Source organism: Neolamprologus multifasciatus, chromosome 8 (assembly GCF_963576455.1).
Source record: "Neolamprologus multifasciatus chromosome 8, fNeoMul1.2, whole genome shotgun sequence".
Lineage (NCBI taxonomy): Eukaryota > Metazoa > Chordata > Actinopteri > Cichliformes > Cichlidae > Neolamprologus > Neolamprologus multifasciatus.
Genome location: NC_140446.1, coordinates 2,551,028 through 2,564,420, shown reverse-complemented (window position 1 = coordinate 2,564,420; position 13,393 = coordinate 2,551,028). Strand labels below are relative to the sequence as shown.

The following is a 13,393-nucleotide window of genomic DNA, read 5'->3' as shown; positions in this document are numbered from 1 at the left end:
ACGTGCGTCCCTACTAACAAATAAGTTTCTTGGTTTTGTCTTCTGTAGATTGTGTGCTAGCCAAACAAAGGACATCAAAGAGCTTGTCAACCAGAAGATCAGCTCCCATGACAAGAGATGCTATCTTGAGATCACAATTTGCATTGTCAATACAGCCATAAGTGGGGGAGTGCTTGAAAAATGACACAAATGGGAGTTCCCTCCTTCTCACTAGTCCTACATGATCTGTCATAAAAGTCCACAAATGTAAGAAACCATTGAAATGCTCCTTTAATTACTACAGTTTGCGCAAGCTCAGTTTCCGTAGTGTAGTGGTTATCACGTTCGCCTTACACGCGAAAGGTCCCCGGTCCGAAACCGGGCAGAAACATCTTCTTTGCTTATGCGTCCTGATATAAAAGTGTCTGACTGCAGGCATTGCTTGAACTTGTGGGCTTCTACTGCTGTTTGGGACACAGACGAGAGAAAGTACTCAAATCTGGTACAGGTCTCTGACATCTGTAACCTTTGGATGCTCGTCTTGCTAAAGAGTTGTCTATGGCTCAAATTTCTGCAAACTCCACAGACTTCACACAAATCAACACATCTCCAGTCGCTATATTTCCTGAAGATGGAGGCACAGACTAAGCTCTTGGAAATGAGTGGCTCTAGGTGGCCTGCACAGGACTTGGGCCTATTTTCAGCCAATGCACAAGGCAATGAAACAAATGGGCGCTTTAGGCAACAGTTCTGCTGCCAGAGGTTCTGGGGTTTCCTAGGGCAGCATATGTTGAGCTGTGCTTGCTTTAGTGAACTCCTAAATGTCCAAAGTTTAAGTGAGCCTAACATCGAGACTACAGTTCAGACTCCTTGCTAGAGTGCGTCTGTCTCTTCTCCATGGCTCCTTTTACTTCAAGGCCATGATAGGAACATGCCACCAGATTTGTCAGATTGCGAGATTACTCAGTGAGACACATTGGAAAGCCAAACAACCTGTCTTTCGGGGTTTCCGTAGTGTAGTTGTTATCACGTTCGCCTCATACGCGATAGGTCCCCGGTCCGAAACCGGGCGGAAATGTGGGTCTTTTCCTTTTTTGGTCAAAAGGGAATTGATGTTCACTCTTTAGACAACTCTGCTTGTCCAGCATTTTCTCTGTTTTATTTGCATCCCTATTGAGAATTAAGTCTCTTGGTTTTGTCTTCTGTAGGTTGTGTGCTAGCCAAACAGAGGACATCAAAGAGCTTGTCAACAAGAAGATCGGGGCCTTCGGAGGTGGCAACAGGATTAGAAGTGAGAAGAGTGCAAGAGGAAAAGTTGACTTGAGTCAAGGTGACTAATGAACAATACAGCAGGAAGCTGAAGTGGAAAGTGCAGCAGAAGAGCATGAGCGAGGTTTGGTGCAGCATGAAGACCATGTGCAGATGAGATCAACCAACACAAGAGGAGTGGAATTGACTGGGCCACTAACTTGCTCTTTAACTGACTAGACTCTTATTCCAGCGTGTGCTAATGCTAATGTGCCTTTGGAGCAAAGTGCTAGAAAGCCAAATGAGGTTCCACTGAGACTTGAACTCAGATCGCTGTATTCAGAGTCCAGAGTGCTAACCATTACACCATGGAACCCTGCCTGAAGCGCTGAAAAGCTCTGTGTCAAACTGGCATAAAAGTGTAGTTCCTGGTAAACTGATGGGGATTTCTACAAGGCCAGCCAAATTTTACCTGTCATACCTGCTGCGAATCGCAGCTTGACGTGACCTTGGCAGCACTTCAGAGGTCCTCGTTAGTATAGTGGACAGTATCTCCGCCTGTCACGCGGAAGACCCGGGGTTCGATTCCCCGACGGGGAGTGAGCAGTTTCCTTCTCTGCTCTGCCTTTTACCTGCAATGACCACGTACACCTTAATCGCACACCAGATTCTAGTCAATCTAATAATGTAGTCCTATAATGGGCTTGAAGAAACATGAATTCCACCTGTGCCCTCACAAGTCAAAAAGGTCTTCTCAGAAAGTGCTCCCATCAGAAGAGATACTAGTCTAAGAGAACTATGCTTGTCCAGCGTTTTCTCTGTTTTATGTGCGTCCCTACTAACAAATAAGTTTCTTGGTTTTGTCTTCTGTAGATTGTGTGCTAGCCAAACAAAGGACATCAAAGAGCTTGTCAACCAGAAGATCAGCTCCCATGACAAGAGATGCTATCTTGAGATCACAATTTGCATTGTCAATACAGCCAGAAGTGGGGGAGTGCTTGAAAAATGACACAAATGGGAGTTCCCTCCTTCTCAATAGTCCTACATGATCTGTCATAAAAGTCCACAAATGTAAGAAAGCATTGAAATGCTCCTTTAATTACTACAGTTTGTGCAAGTTCCGTTTCCGTAGTGTAGTGGTTATCACGTTCGCCTCACACGCGAAAGGTCCCCGGTCCGAAACCGGGCGGAAACATGGGTCTTTTCCTTCTTTGGTCAAAAGGGAATTGATGTTCACTCTTTAGACAACTCTGCTTGTCCAGCATTTTCTCTGTTTTATTTGCATCCCTATTGAGAATTAAGTCTCTTGGTTTTGTCTTCTGTAGGTTGTGTGCTAGCCAAACAGAGGACATCAAAGAGCTTGTCAACAAGAAGATCGGGGCCTTCGGAGGTGGCAACAGGATTAGAAGTGAGAAGAGTGCAAGAGGAAAAGTTGACTTGAGTCAAGGTGGCTAATGAACAATACAGCAGGAAGCTGAAGTGGAAAGTGCAGCAGAAGAGCATGAGCGAGGTTTGGTGCAGCATGAAGACCATGTGCAGATGAGATCAACCAACACAAGAGGAGTGGAATTGACTGGGCCACTAACTTGCTCTTTAACTTACTAGACTCTTATTCCAGCGTGTGCTAATGCTAATGTACCTGTGGAGCAAAGTGCTATAAAGCCAAATGAGGTTCCACTGAGACTTGAACTCAGATCGCTGGATTCAGAGTCCAGAGTGCTAACCATTACACCATGGAACCCTGCCTGAAGCGCTGAAAAGCTCTGTGTCAAACTGGCATAAAAGTGTAGTTCCTGGTAAACGGATGGGGATTTCTACAAGGCAAGCCAAATTTTACCTGTCATACCTGCTGCGAATCGCAGCTTGACGTGACCTTGGCAGCACTTCAGAGGTCCTCGTTAGTATAGTGGACAGAATCTCCGCCTGTCACGCGGAAGACCGGGGTTCGATTCCCCGACGGGGAGTGAGCAGTTTCCTTCTCTGCTCTGCCTTTTACCTGCAATGACCACGCACACCTTAATCGCACACCAGATCCTAGTCAATCTAATAATCTAGTCCTATAATGGGCTTGAAGAAACATGAATTCCACCTGTGCGCTCACAAGTCAAAAAGGTCTTCTCAGAAAGAGCTCCCATCAGAAGAGATGCTAGTCTAAGAGAACTATGCTTGTCCAGCGTTTTCTCTGTTTTACGTGCGTCCCTACTAACAAACAAGTTTCTTGGTTTTGTCTTCTGTAGATTGTGTGCTAGCCAAACAAAGGACATCAAAGAGCTTGTCAACCAGAAGATCAGCTCCCATGACAAGAGATGCTATCTTGAGATCACAATTTGCATTGTCAATACAGCCATAAGTGGGGGAGTGCTTGAAAAATGACACAAATGGGAGTTCCCTCCTTCTCAATACTCCTACATGATCTGTCATAAAAGTCCACAAATGTAAGAAAGCATTGAAATGCTCCTTTAATTACTACAGTTTGCGCAAGTTCAGTTTCCGTAGTGTAGTGGTTATCACGTTTGCCTTACACGCGAAAGGTCCCCGGTCTGAAACCGGGCGGAAACATGCTTCTTTGCTTATGCGTCCTGATATGAAAGTTTCTGACTGCAGGCATTGCTTGAACTTGTGGGCTTCTACTGCTGTTTGGGACACAGACGAGAGAAAGTACTCAAATCTGGTACAGGTCTCTGACATCTGTAACCTTTGGATGCTCGTCTTGCTAAAGAGTTGTCTATGGCTCAAATTTCTGCAAACTCCACAGACTTCACACAAATCAACACATCTCCAGTCGCTATATTTCCTGAAGATGGAGGCACAGACTAAGCTCTTGGAAATGAGTGGCTCTAGGTGGCCTGCACAGGACTTGGGCCTATTTTCAGCCAATGCACAAGGCAATGAAACAAATGGGCGCTTTAGGCAACAGTTCTGCTGCCAGAGGTTCTGGGGTTTCCTAGGGCAGCATATGTTGAGCTGTGCTTGCTTTAGTGAACTCCTAAATGTCCAAAGTTTAAGTGAGCCTAACATCGAGACTACAGTTCAGACTCCTTGCTAGAGTGCGTTTGTCTCTTCTCCATGGCTCCTTCTACTTCAAGGCCATGATAGGAACATGCCACCAGATTTGTCAGATTGCGAGATTACTCAGTGAGACACATTGGAAAGCCAAACAAGCTGCCTTTCAGGGTTTCCGTAGTGTAGTGGTTATCACGTTCGCCTCACACGCGAAAGGTCCCCGGTCTGAAACCGGGCGGAAACATGGGGCTTTTCCTTCTTTGGTCAAAAGGGAATTGATGTTCACTCTTTAGACAACTCTGCTTGTCCAGCATTTTCTCTGTTTTATTTGCATCCCTATTGAGAATTAAGTCTCTTGGTTTTGTCTTCTGTAGGTTGTGTGCTAGCCAAACAGAGGACATCAAAGAGCTTGTCAACAAGAAGATCGGGGCCTTCGGAGGTGGCAACAGGATTAGAAGTGAGAAGAGTGCAAGAGGAAAAGTTGACTTGAGTCAAGGTGGCTAATGAACAATTCAGCAGGAAGCTGAAGTGGAAAGTGCAGCAGAAGAGCATGAGCGAGGTTTGGTGCAGCATGAAGACCATGTGCAGATGAGATCAACCAACACAAGAGGAGTGGAATTGACTGGGCCACTAACTTGCTCTTTAACTGACTAGACTCTTATTCCAGCGTGTGCTAATGCTAATGTACCTGTGGAGCAAAGTGCTAGAAAGCTAAATGAGGTTCCACTGAGACTTGAACTCAGATCGCTGGATTCAGAGTCCAGAGTGCTAACCATTACACCATGGAACCCTGCCTGAAGCGCTGAAAAGCTCTGTGTCAAACTGGCATAAAAGTGTAGTTCCTGGTAAACTGATGGGGATTTCTACAAGGCCAGCCAAATTGTACCTGTCATACCTGCTGCGAATCGCAGCTTGACGTGACCTTGGCAGCACTTCAGAGGTCCTCGTTAGTATAGTGGACAGTATCTCCGCCTGTCACGCGGAAGACCGGGGTTCGATTCCCCGACGGGGAGTGAGCAGTTTCCTTCTCTGCTCTACCTTTTACCTGCAATGACCACGTACACCTTAATCGCACACCAGATCCTAGTCAATCTAATAATCTAGTCCTATAATGGGCTTGAAGAAACATGAATTCCACCTGTGCGCTCACAAGTCAAAAAGGTCTTCTCAGAAACAGCTCCCATCAGAAGAGATGCTAGTCTAAGAGAACTATGCTTGTCCAGCGTTTTCTCTGTTTTACGTGCGTCCCTACTAACAAATAAGTTTCTTGGTTTTGTCTTCTGTAGATTGTGTGCTAGCCAAACAAAGGACATCAAAGAGCTTGTCAACCAGAAGATCAGCTCCCATGACAAGAGATGTTATCTTGAGATCACAATTTACATTGTCAATACAGTCATAAGTGGGGGAGTGCTTGAAAAATGACACAAATGGGAGTTCCCTCCTTCTCAATAGTCCTACATGATCTGTCATAAAAGTCCACAAATGTAAGAAAGCATTGAAATGCTCCTTTAATTACTACAGTTTGCACACGCTCAGTTTCCGTAGTGTAGTGGTTATCACGTTCGCCTTACACGCGAAAGGTCCCTGGTCCGAAACCGGGCGGAAACATGCTTCTTTGCTTATGCGTCCTGATATGAAAGTTTCTGACTGCAGGCACTGCTTGAACTTGTGGGCTTCTACTGCTGTTTGGGACACAGACGAGAGAAAGTACTCAAATCTGGTACAGGTCTCTGACATCTGTAACCTTTGGATGCTCGTCTTGCTAAAGAGTTGTCTATGGCTCAAATTTCTGCAAACTCCACAGACTTCACACAAATCAACACATCTCCAGTTGCTATATTTCCTGAAGATGGAGGCACAGACTAAGCTCTTGGAAATGAGTGGCTCTAGGTGGCCTGCACAGGACTTGGGCCTATTTTCAGCCAATGCACAAGGCAATGAAACAAATGGGCGCTTTAGGCAACAGTTCTGCTGCCAGAGGTTCTGGGGTTTCCTAGGGCAGCATATGTTGAGCTGTGCTTGCTTTAGTGAACTCCTAAATGTCCAAAGTTTAAGTGAGCCTAACATCGAGACTACAGTTCAGACTCCTTGCTAGAGTGCGTCTGTCTCTTCTCCATGGCTCCTTTTACTTCAAGGCCATGATAGGAACATGCCACCAGATTTGTCAGATTGCGAGATTACTCAGTGAGACACATTGGAAAGCCAAACAAGCTGTCTTTTGGGGTTTCCGTAGTGTAGTGGTTATCACGTTCGCCTCACACGTGAAAGGTCCCCGGTCCGAAACCGGGCGGAAACATGGGTCTTTTCCTTCTTTGGTCAAAAGGGAATTGATGTTCACTCTTTAGACAACTCTGCTTGTCCAGCATTTTCTCTGTTTTATTTGCATCCCTATTGAGAATTAAGTCTCTTGGTTTTGTCTTCTGTAGGTTGTGTGCTAGCCAAACAGAGGACATCAAAGAGCTTGTCAACAAGAAGATCGGGGCCTTCGGAGGTGGCAACAGGATTAGAAGTGAGAAGAGTGCAAGAGAAAAAGTTGACTTGAGTCAAGGTGGCTAATGAACAATACAGCAGGAAGCTGAAGTGGAAAGTGCAGCAGAAGAGCATGAGCGAGGTTTGGTGCAGCATGAAGACCATGTGCAGATGAGATCAACCAACACAAGAGGAGTGGAATTGACTGGGCCACTAACTTGCTCTTTAACTGACTAGATTCTTATTCCAGCGTGTGCTAATGCTAATGTACGTGTGGAGCAAAGTGCTAAAAAGCCAAATGAGGTTCCACTGAGACTTGAACTCAGATCGCTGGATTCAGAGTCCAGAATGCTAACCATTACACCATGGAACCCTGCCTGAAGCGCAGAAAAGCTCTGTGTCAAACTGGAATAAAAGTGTAGTTCCTGGTAAACTGATGGGGATTTCTACAAGGCCAGCCAAATTGTACCTGTCATACCTGCTGTAAATCGCAGCTTGACGTGACCTTGGAAGCACTTCAGAGGTCCTCGTTAGTATAGTGGACAGTATCTCCGCCTGTCACGCGGAAGACCGGGGTTCGATTCCCCGACGGGGAGTGAGCAGTTTCCTTCTCTGCTCTGCCTTTTACCTGCAATGACCACGTACACCTTAATCGCACACCAGATCCTAGTCAATCTAATAATCTAGTCCTATAATGGGCTTGAAGAAACATGAATTCCACCTGTGCGCTCACAAGTCAAAAAGGTCTTCTCAGAAAGAGCTCCCATCAGAAGAGATGCTAGTCTAAGAGAACTATGCTTGTCCAGCGTTTTCTCTGTTTTACGTGCGTCCCTACTAACAAATAAGTTTCTTGGTTTTGTCTTCTGTAGATTGTGTGCTAGCCAGTAGTGTAGTGGTTATCACGTTCGCCTCACACGTGAAAGGTCCGTATCAGTCCTGCTTTTCCCGGATCAATGTTCATAGTTTAGTCTGCGGTGTCAATCCTTAAGCCTCTTTTATCAATATAATCATTCCTGTGCACTTTTCAGGGTCCAGGCCATTACAACCTTTTTATCATCAATCAAATAAAAACGACACATCATCTGGATTAATAGAAAGAAAGAAAGAAAAACCAAAAGAAAACTATTAAAAATATTTTATTTATCATGCACAGACTGCTGGACAACAGAGGGCACTAAAACACTGTGCTCCCTGAGCCACACCAAAGTTTGAAGTGTCAATGTGGTAAACCAAATCTGGTTTAGTGTGGGGAAATTCCTGACAAGTTGCAGCAATCAAATTGAAATTCACAGGGAACAAATTTAAAAACTAACAGACAGAAAAAATGACACTGTTACAAAATACGAACACAACAGCCTCATAATGACAGATTTAACCTTCTAAGACCTGAACTCTTCCATGGCATGCATTTTTGATTTCTCTTTGATATTTGGGCTGATTGGGACCCGATGAACGTAACAACAGAGGATTACCAGATTTTGTTTTTTACCTGATTTTTGTTTCTAAGAAAAAAAAAAAGAGCCACATATGAGGATATTCATTTGAAATTTTGATAGAACAGTAGCAGTACAATGTCCTCGTAAGCGGATATCAGGCCCTTTTAGAGGAAAATTAAGTATAAATACAAAATGTGATGTCCACATATGTGGACGCCAGGTCCTAGGAGGTTAAAGAAAAAAGCTATATACTGTTACGTTAATGTGAAAACATATTCCTGATGTTGGACTAAGATGATACAGATGATTACTATTTGCAATTATCAGAGGGACAAAAGCTATGGATTGTTTAATATACATTTTCCATCTTGTGATCAGATTACTGTACAGTACAATCTCTGTTGTCTCCTCACATTTTCTTGTCTCGATGCATGCTCAGTCATCCAGGTATGTAAATCTCGAAAGGTTGATTGTGATCATCTGGACAAAACTTTTCATCACTCATCCAAGTGACTTCTTCAGTATTTGGGGATTCACAGTGGTGCTAGTTTCGGCCATTGTGCAAATGCACTGTTTATAAGGTTGGGGAAATCTGCAGCCAGCTGAGACTGGAGAAGTCACTTGGATGAGTGACGAAATGTTGCTCCCACTGAAAATGCAACGTCCAGATGAATAGAATCAACTTTTGGGGATTTGCATTTCCCTCTTAGGATAAATCTTTTCCCACTAACCCCACAACACTAAAGTAATTATTCTCCTGTGTGTGCTCTCATGTGCCTCTTTAAATCCCCTAATTGTAAAAATCTTTTATTACAAATATCACAGCCAAATGGTTTGTCTCCTGTGTGAATTATCATGTGCCTGTTAAGATTTTTCTTATAATTAAACCGTTTACCACAAAGATCACAAGCATACGGGCTCAGCCCTGTGTGGATGCTCCTGTGTCTCTTCAGAACACCTTGTTGTGAAAACCTTTTACTACAAAATTCACAGCTGAATGGTTTCTCTCCAGTGTGGATTCTTTTGTGTGTCTTCAGATTGCCCACTCGATTAAATCTTTTACCACAAATGTCGCAACCAAATGGCTTCTCACCCGTGTGAACATTCAGATGTGTCTTGAAATGAATCCTCTGAGTAAATCTTTTACCACAAACATTACAATCGAAAGGCTTCTCTCCCGTGTGGACACTTCTGTGTCTCTTCAGATCCCCCAGTTGTAAAAACCTTTTACTACACACACCACAACTAAAAGGTTTTTCGCCTGTGTGGATTCTCATGTGCCTATCCAGACTATACTGCTGTCTAAATCTAGTTTCACAAATGCTACAAGTAAACGGTTTTTCCCCTGTGTGGACTCTCATGTGAGTCTTAAGATTTGCGTTTTGATTGAATCTTTGTCCACAAACACTGCAGCCAAATGGTTTCTCTCCACCGTGGACTTTTGTCTGCGATTCTACACTTTTGTTCACTCTATTAACCAAAGAGCTGGAAGTTTTTTTTCCTGAATGATGTCTTGAATAATGTCTCTGAAGACACCCTTTGTACTGAAAGCGTTTACCACACTCAGAGCAGCTGAGCGGTTGTTTGGCAGAGATATGTCCCACATTATCACTCTTTACACCTGAGTCATGTTTCATGCTCTCCTTCCAATCACTACTTTCACTTTCAGGTCCAGACAAAGGCTCTTGCCAATCATCATCATCCTCATCAACAGTGACTTCATTCTCGAAATAGTCTGAAGCTTTTCCATCAGTATTTGGTTGTAAAAGACTGTTTAGATATGAAGTGTTGGTAGATTCTGGTCCTCCACAGAGCTCTCCACCAGGTTCTCCTTTTATCTGCTTGTATGAGCAGCTGGCTGGAGTCGGTGTCTCTTTGTTATCTTCAGCTGGTTCTTGATGAAACTCTAAGACTTGAGGTTTCTCTTCCTCATCTTCAGTCTTCAAAGTAACAGCACCCAGACCATTAAGCTGCTCTCCTTCCTGACCGGTCCATAGTTCTTCCTGCTCCTCCTTTATGTGGATGTGGCCTATGTCCTTCTGGTCCAGACTGGGGATCGAGGGAACCTCTTCTTTAACTGGCAACATCTGCTGGACATCTGCAGAAAACACACATCACAGGTGCATCACAGGAAGCTGGGAGCTATGCATTTTTAGTTCGAGAATTCTAGTTCTAAGTCAGGGATGTCAAACTTAAGGCCAATGGACCACATCCAGCCCACGATACAATTATATCTGGCCCGCAAGATAATTTAATATTTCACTTATTAATTTTCTTTATCGTGTGAAAAAAACATTTAAATGCTTTAAAAAGTTCTTTATTGACAGAAAGCTGAGTGTTACAGGTCCGGGCTACTTAGGATAAAAGTTGGCTGTATGTGGCCCCTGATATAAAATAAGTTTGACACCCCTGTTCTACGGTATTACACATCAAGACATAACAAAAACAAAAAATCATCTGCTCTCTACAAGGTTCTAAAATCACTTAAGCACAGCCTTCTAACATATGACACAATGTCATTATTTACTGAACAAAAACTAAGCCAAACTGCAGACGCAGTGTGTTTAAGCTGTATGTGGAAAAACTAGCTACATCCTATATGATTCAACAGCTTGTAGAAACAATGTTAGCACAAAAACAGTGAAGTACAGTGGTCCCTCATTTATCGCGGTAGTTACATTCTAAAAAATAACCCGTGATAGGTGAAATCTGCGAAGTAGCCAACTTTCTTTTTTACAATTAGTATAGATGTTTTAAGGCTGCAAAATCCCTCACTACACGCTTTATACACTTTTCTCAGGCAGGCATGAACATGTTCACACTTTTCTCTCTTGTTTAAACACTCTCAAAGTTCAAACCTTCGTAGAAAAATAAGTCCAGTATTATAGAATGAAACCAAAGGCACCCGCGGCTGCCTTTGACGGTGCAAAACGTTTTGTCTACATTGTTGTGTTTTTGGGGGATGAAACTTACAAAAATACAGTACAGCACTTCAGAGTCACACTGCTAGCAATCGAAGACTTGTGTAAATTTGACAAGCTGAATGCATTCTGTACGGTACAGGAGACACGGTACGAGATTGATTGACAATGGTCTACAGCCAATCAGGACGCAGAACACAATGCGCTGTGAATGGCTATGAATTTGCTGGGATGTTCATTCCTGAGAAGTTTGGCAGTTGTCTTGAATGTTTTCCACATGTGAGTAATCTTTCTCACTACAGAATGGTAGACTTCAAATTGATTCAAATGGACTTCAGATCTTTGAATATAAACCTTACCATACTGATAGGCAGCAACAACTTCTGAGAAACATTACTTTACTCCTCAGCATTGTGCTAACACACACAACCAGTCCAGCAAAATGCCAAAACTTCTGTTTTTATGGAGCTTCTCACATTTAGTAATGATCAGTTACTACCAACTGCATTACTGCATTTTGTGCAATTTCCTTACACTATTTTTCTAGTATATCTAATTCACATTTTCTTTCTGAGCCTAGTGCAGTGAATTTCCCCAGAGTAGCATTAATAAAATCTTTATTTATCTATAACTATGCATTCTCTTCAGTGAGAAGTGGTCGAGAACATAAACCAAAGCACATCGTCTCACACACTGTGTTAGTGCACTGAGTAAAGAAATGACTCACACTGGAATCACACAGCTAATCCTGGCTCATAAATATCAGTTTCATGGACCATAAAGACAAGCTCCAAGTGTTTCTGGAGCTTTACCTTCTTTACTAACTTCAGATTTTATCCTCTTGTCCATGAACCTCTGAAGTAGTTACCAAATACCTGAATACAGCATCATTACACACTAATTGTTGTGTTTTATAATTTAGTTTCTGCTGTTTGGTCAAGAGAATGAGTTACATGTTAATGAAATAAATGAACATCACCCACCTGCCTGTGCTTCTGCCAAACCTGATGTAGCTGATGCAGATACAAGGGGACACAACCTGAGACCTCTGGGGTCGTCCGGTTGGAGGATCTTTAATCGAGACATTGCAACTCCACTTGTGATTTTCAGGTGCAAGCTGTAATGACACAAATGAGCCACCCGAACATTTACTCATTCATTCTCAGGCAGTAGAGGGGCTCAATTACCAATCAGAAGCTCGATGGATATATCCATGACTCCTCCGGTCTGTGCTACTGTGTTATTCTTGGTGCATCTGTCAAAGTGCAAATGTTAGATTAAACTGAGATAATCTGGCAAGAGTTGCAAAACGTTATGAATTCACTGTATCACTGTTACTGCCAATAATTTAGAGCAGCCCTGGGTCGTTTGACACGTTAAATTAATTAAAAATTAAATTCTAGTCCAGGTAGCAGGTCTATATTTTTGTGTAAAAGCCCTCTTGTGCTGGCCGTAGCCATGACCGTGTGGCTGCTGACTCTACTGGGAATAAATTACCTATCCAGCAGAAAACAAGTGAGTCCTCTTCAGCTATGTCCACGTGGAGGAGGTGACCCCAACATGTATTTCTTTTCCTCCTTCATGTTTTTGCTCGTTTGGCGGCGACAGCTGACGCCCGGTTTTATTTATTGTGCTAAATTAGAACTGTTACCGTCTCAGTGTCTCAAAACCTCGTTATACCATAAAAACGATTCTAATTATTATTCGGCACCGCAGGCTTCCCTGGTGAGAGGATGAAAACTCGTCTGGAAGCTCCGCACAGTCTCAGGACGGACAGCTTCCTGCCCGTCAGTCCAACATTTATTTGTTCCCCCTTACAACACGGTATAATAAAAGGTTCCTAGAGCCGTTTTTTTTTCCTAACCCAAAAAGATTCCTGAGGAATGCACGAAGAAATAATTGTTAAAGTTTAAAAAGTAAAATTAATCTCCAGTTCCGATTCATGCAAAACAGTCTTTGTGGCGAAAGAAATCCTAAGAAGTCATTTTAGTTTGAGGACAACATACAGCCAGATCAGGTTCACTGTTTTTCATTTATTTTCTGTTTTGTGTCTTATCTACTTTAAATATAAGCTGAACAAAATATATTAAATAAATAGTTAACTGATGAACAATTTTCCAATTTCAGGCTGTTTGACATCATTACAAAGAAATGTTACGACAGTATCTTTGGCTGGCCATCGGGCAACTGTGTTTGTCTCTTGCTTTAACTCTTTATCATTATTTGAACCCTCATGCAAAAAGCCATTTCAGAATCACAAACATTTAATTTGTTGGGTTATGACCGATGGTCCCTTCAAGTGTATAATATTTAAATATTGCACCTGGAGCTAATATG

At 42.9% G+C, this 13,393-nt stretch overlaps 1 protein-coding gene and 13 non-coding genes across 14 annotated transcripts; 9 read left to right on the top strand and 5 right to left on the bottom strand.

The window, feature by feature from the left end:
• The first annotated feature begins 297 nt into the window (after nt 1-297).
• On the top strand, nt 298-370 carry trnav-uac (transfer RNA valine (anticodon UAC)). Its single transcript has one exon. It is a non-coding gene; the product is annotated as a tRNA-Val (tRNA).
• A 1,161-nt stretch (nt 371-1,531) lies between these two features.
• Nucleotides 1,532-1,603, bottom strand: trnaq-cug (transfer RNA glutamine (anticodon CUG)). Its single transcript has one exon. It is a non-coding gene; the product is annotated as a tRNA-Gln (tRNA).
• Nucleotides 1,604-1,754: 151 nt separating this feature from the next.
• trnad-guc (transfer RNA aspartic acid (anticodon GUC)) lies at nt 1,755-1,827 on the top strand. Its single transcript has one exon. It is a non-coding gene; the product is annotated as a tRNA-Asp (tRNA).
• Nucleotides 1,828-2,349: 522 nt separating this feature from the next.
• On the top strand, nt 2,350-2,422 carry trnav-cac (transfer RNA valine (anticodon CAC)). The gene has a single exon. It is a non-coding gene; the product is annotated as a tRNA-Val (tRNA).
• A 474-nt stretch (nt 2,423-2,896) lies between these two features.
• On the bottom strand, nt 2,897-2,968 carry trnaq-cug (transfer RNA glutamine (anticodon CUG)). Its single transcript has one exon. It is a non-coding gene; the product is annotated as a tRNA-Gln (tRNA).
• A 745-nt stretch (nt 2,969-3,713) lies between these two features.
• On the top strand, nt 3,714-3,786 carry trnav-uac (transfer RNA valine (anticodon UAC)). The gene has a single exon. It is a non-coding gene; the product is annotated as a tRNA-Val (tRNA).
• A 615-nt stretch (nt 3,787-4,401) lies between these two features.
• trnav-cac (transfer RNA valine (anticodon CAC)) lies at nt 4,402-4,474 on the top strand. Its single transcript has one exon. It is a non-coding gene; the product is annotated as a tRNA-Val (tRNA).
• A 474-nt stretch (nt 4,475-4,948) lies between these two features.
• trnaq-cug (transfer RNA glutamine (anticodon CUG)) lies at nt 4,949-5,020 on the bottom strand. The gene has a single exon. It is a non-coding gene; the product is annotated as a tRNA-Gln (tRNA).
• A 151-nt stretch (nt 5,021-5,171) lies between these two features.
• On the top strand, nt 5,172-5,243 carry trnad-guc (transfer RNA aspartic acid (anticodon GUC)). Its single transcript has one exon. It is a non-coding gene; the product is annotated as a tRNA-Asp (tRNA).
• A 522-nt stretch (nt 5,244-5,765) lies between these two features.
• Nucleotides 5,766-5,838, top strand: trnav-uac (transfer RNA valine (anticodon UAC)). Its single transcript has one exon. It is a non-coding gene; the product is annotated as a tRNA-Val (tRNA).
• A 615-nt stretch (nt 5,839-6,453) lies between these two features.
• trnav-cac (transfer RNA valine (anticodon CAC)) lies at nt 6,454-6,526 on the top strand. Its single transcript has one exon. It is a non-coding gene; the product is annotated as a tRNA-Val (tRNA).
• Nucleotides 6,527-7,000: 474 nt separating this feature from the next.
• On the bottom strand, nt 7,001-7,072 carry trnaq-cug (transfer RNA glutamine (anticodon CUG)). Its single transcript has one exon. It is a non-coding gene; the product is annotated as a tRNA-Gln (tRNA).
• A 151-nt stretch (nt 7,073-7,223) lies between these two features.
• Nucleotides 7,224-7,295, top strand: trnad-guc (transfer RNA aspartic acid (anticodon GUC)). The gene has a single exon. It is a non-coding gene; the product is annotated as a tRNA-Asp (tRNA).
• A 524-nt stretch (nt 7,296-7,819) lies between these two features.
• LOC146512107 (uncharacterized) lies at nt 7,820-13,097 on the bottom strand. Its single transcript, XM_085170515.1, has 3 exons — nt 12,554-13,097; nt 12,040-12,173; nt 7,820-10,233 (listed from the first exon to the last, which is right to left on the bottom strand). Exons 2-3 carry the CDS (start codon nt 12,140-12,142, stop codon nt 8,885-8,887), a joined length of 1,452 nt encoding a protein of 483 aa, XP_085026641.1. The 5' UTR covers nt 12,143-12,173; nt 12,554-13,097; the 3' UTR covers nt 7,820-8,884.
• Nucleotides 13,098-13,393: the final 296 nt, after the last annotated feature.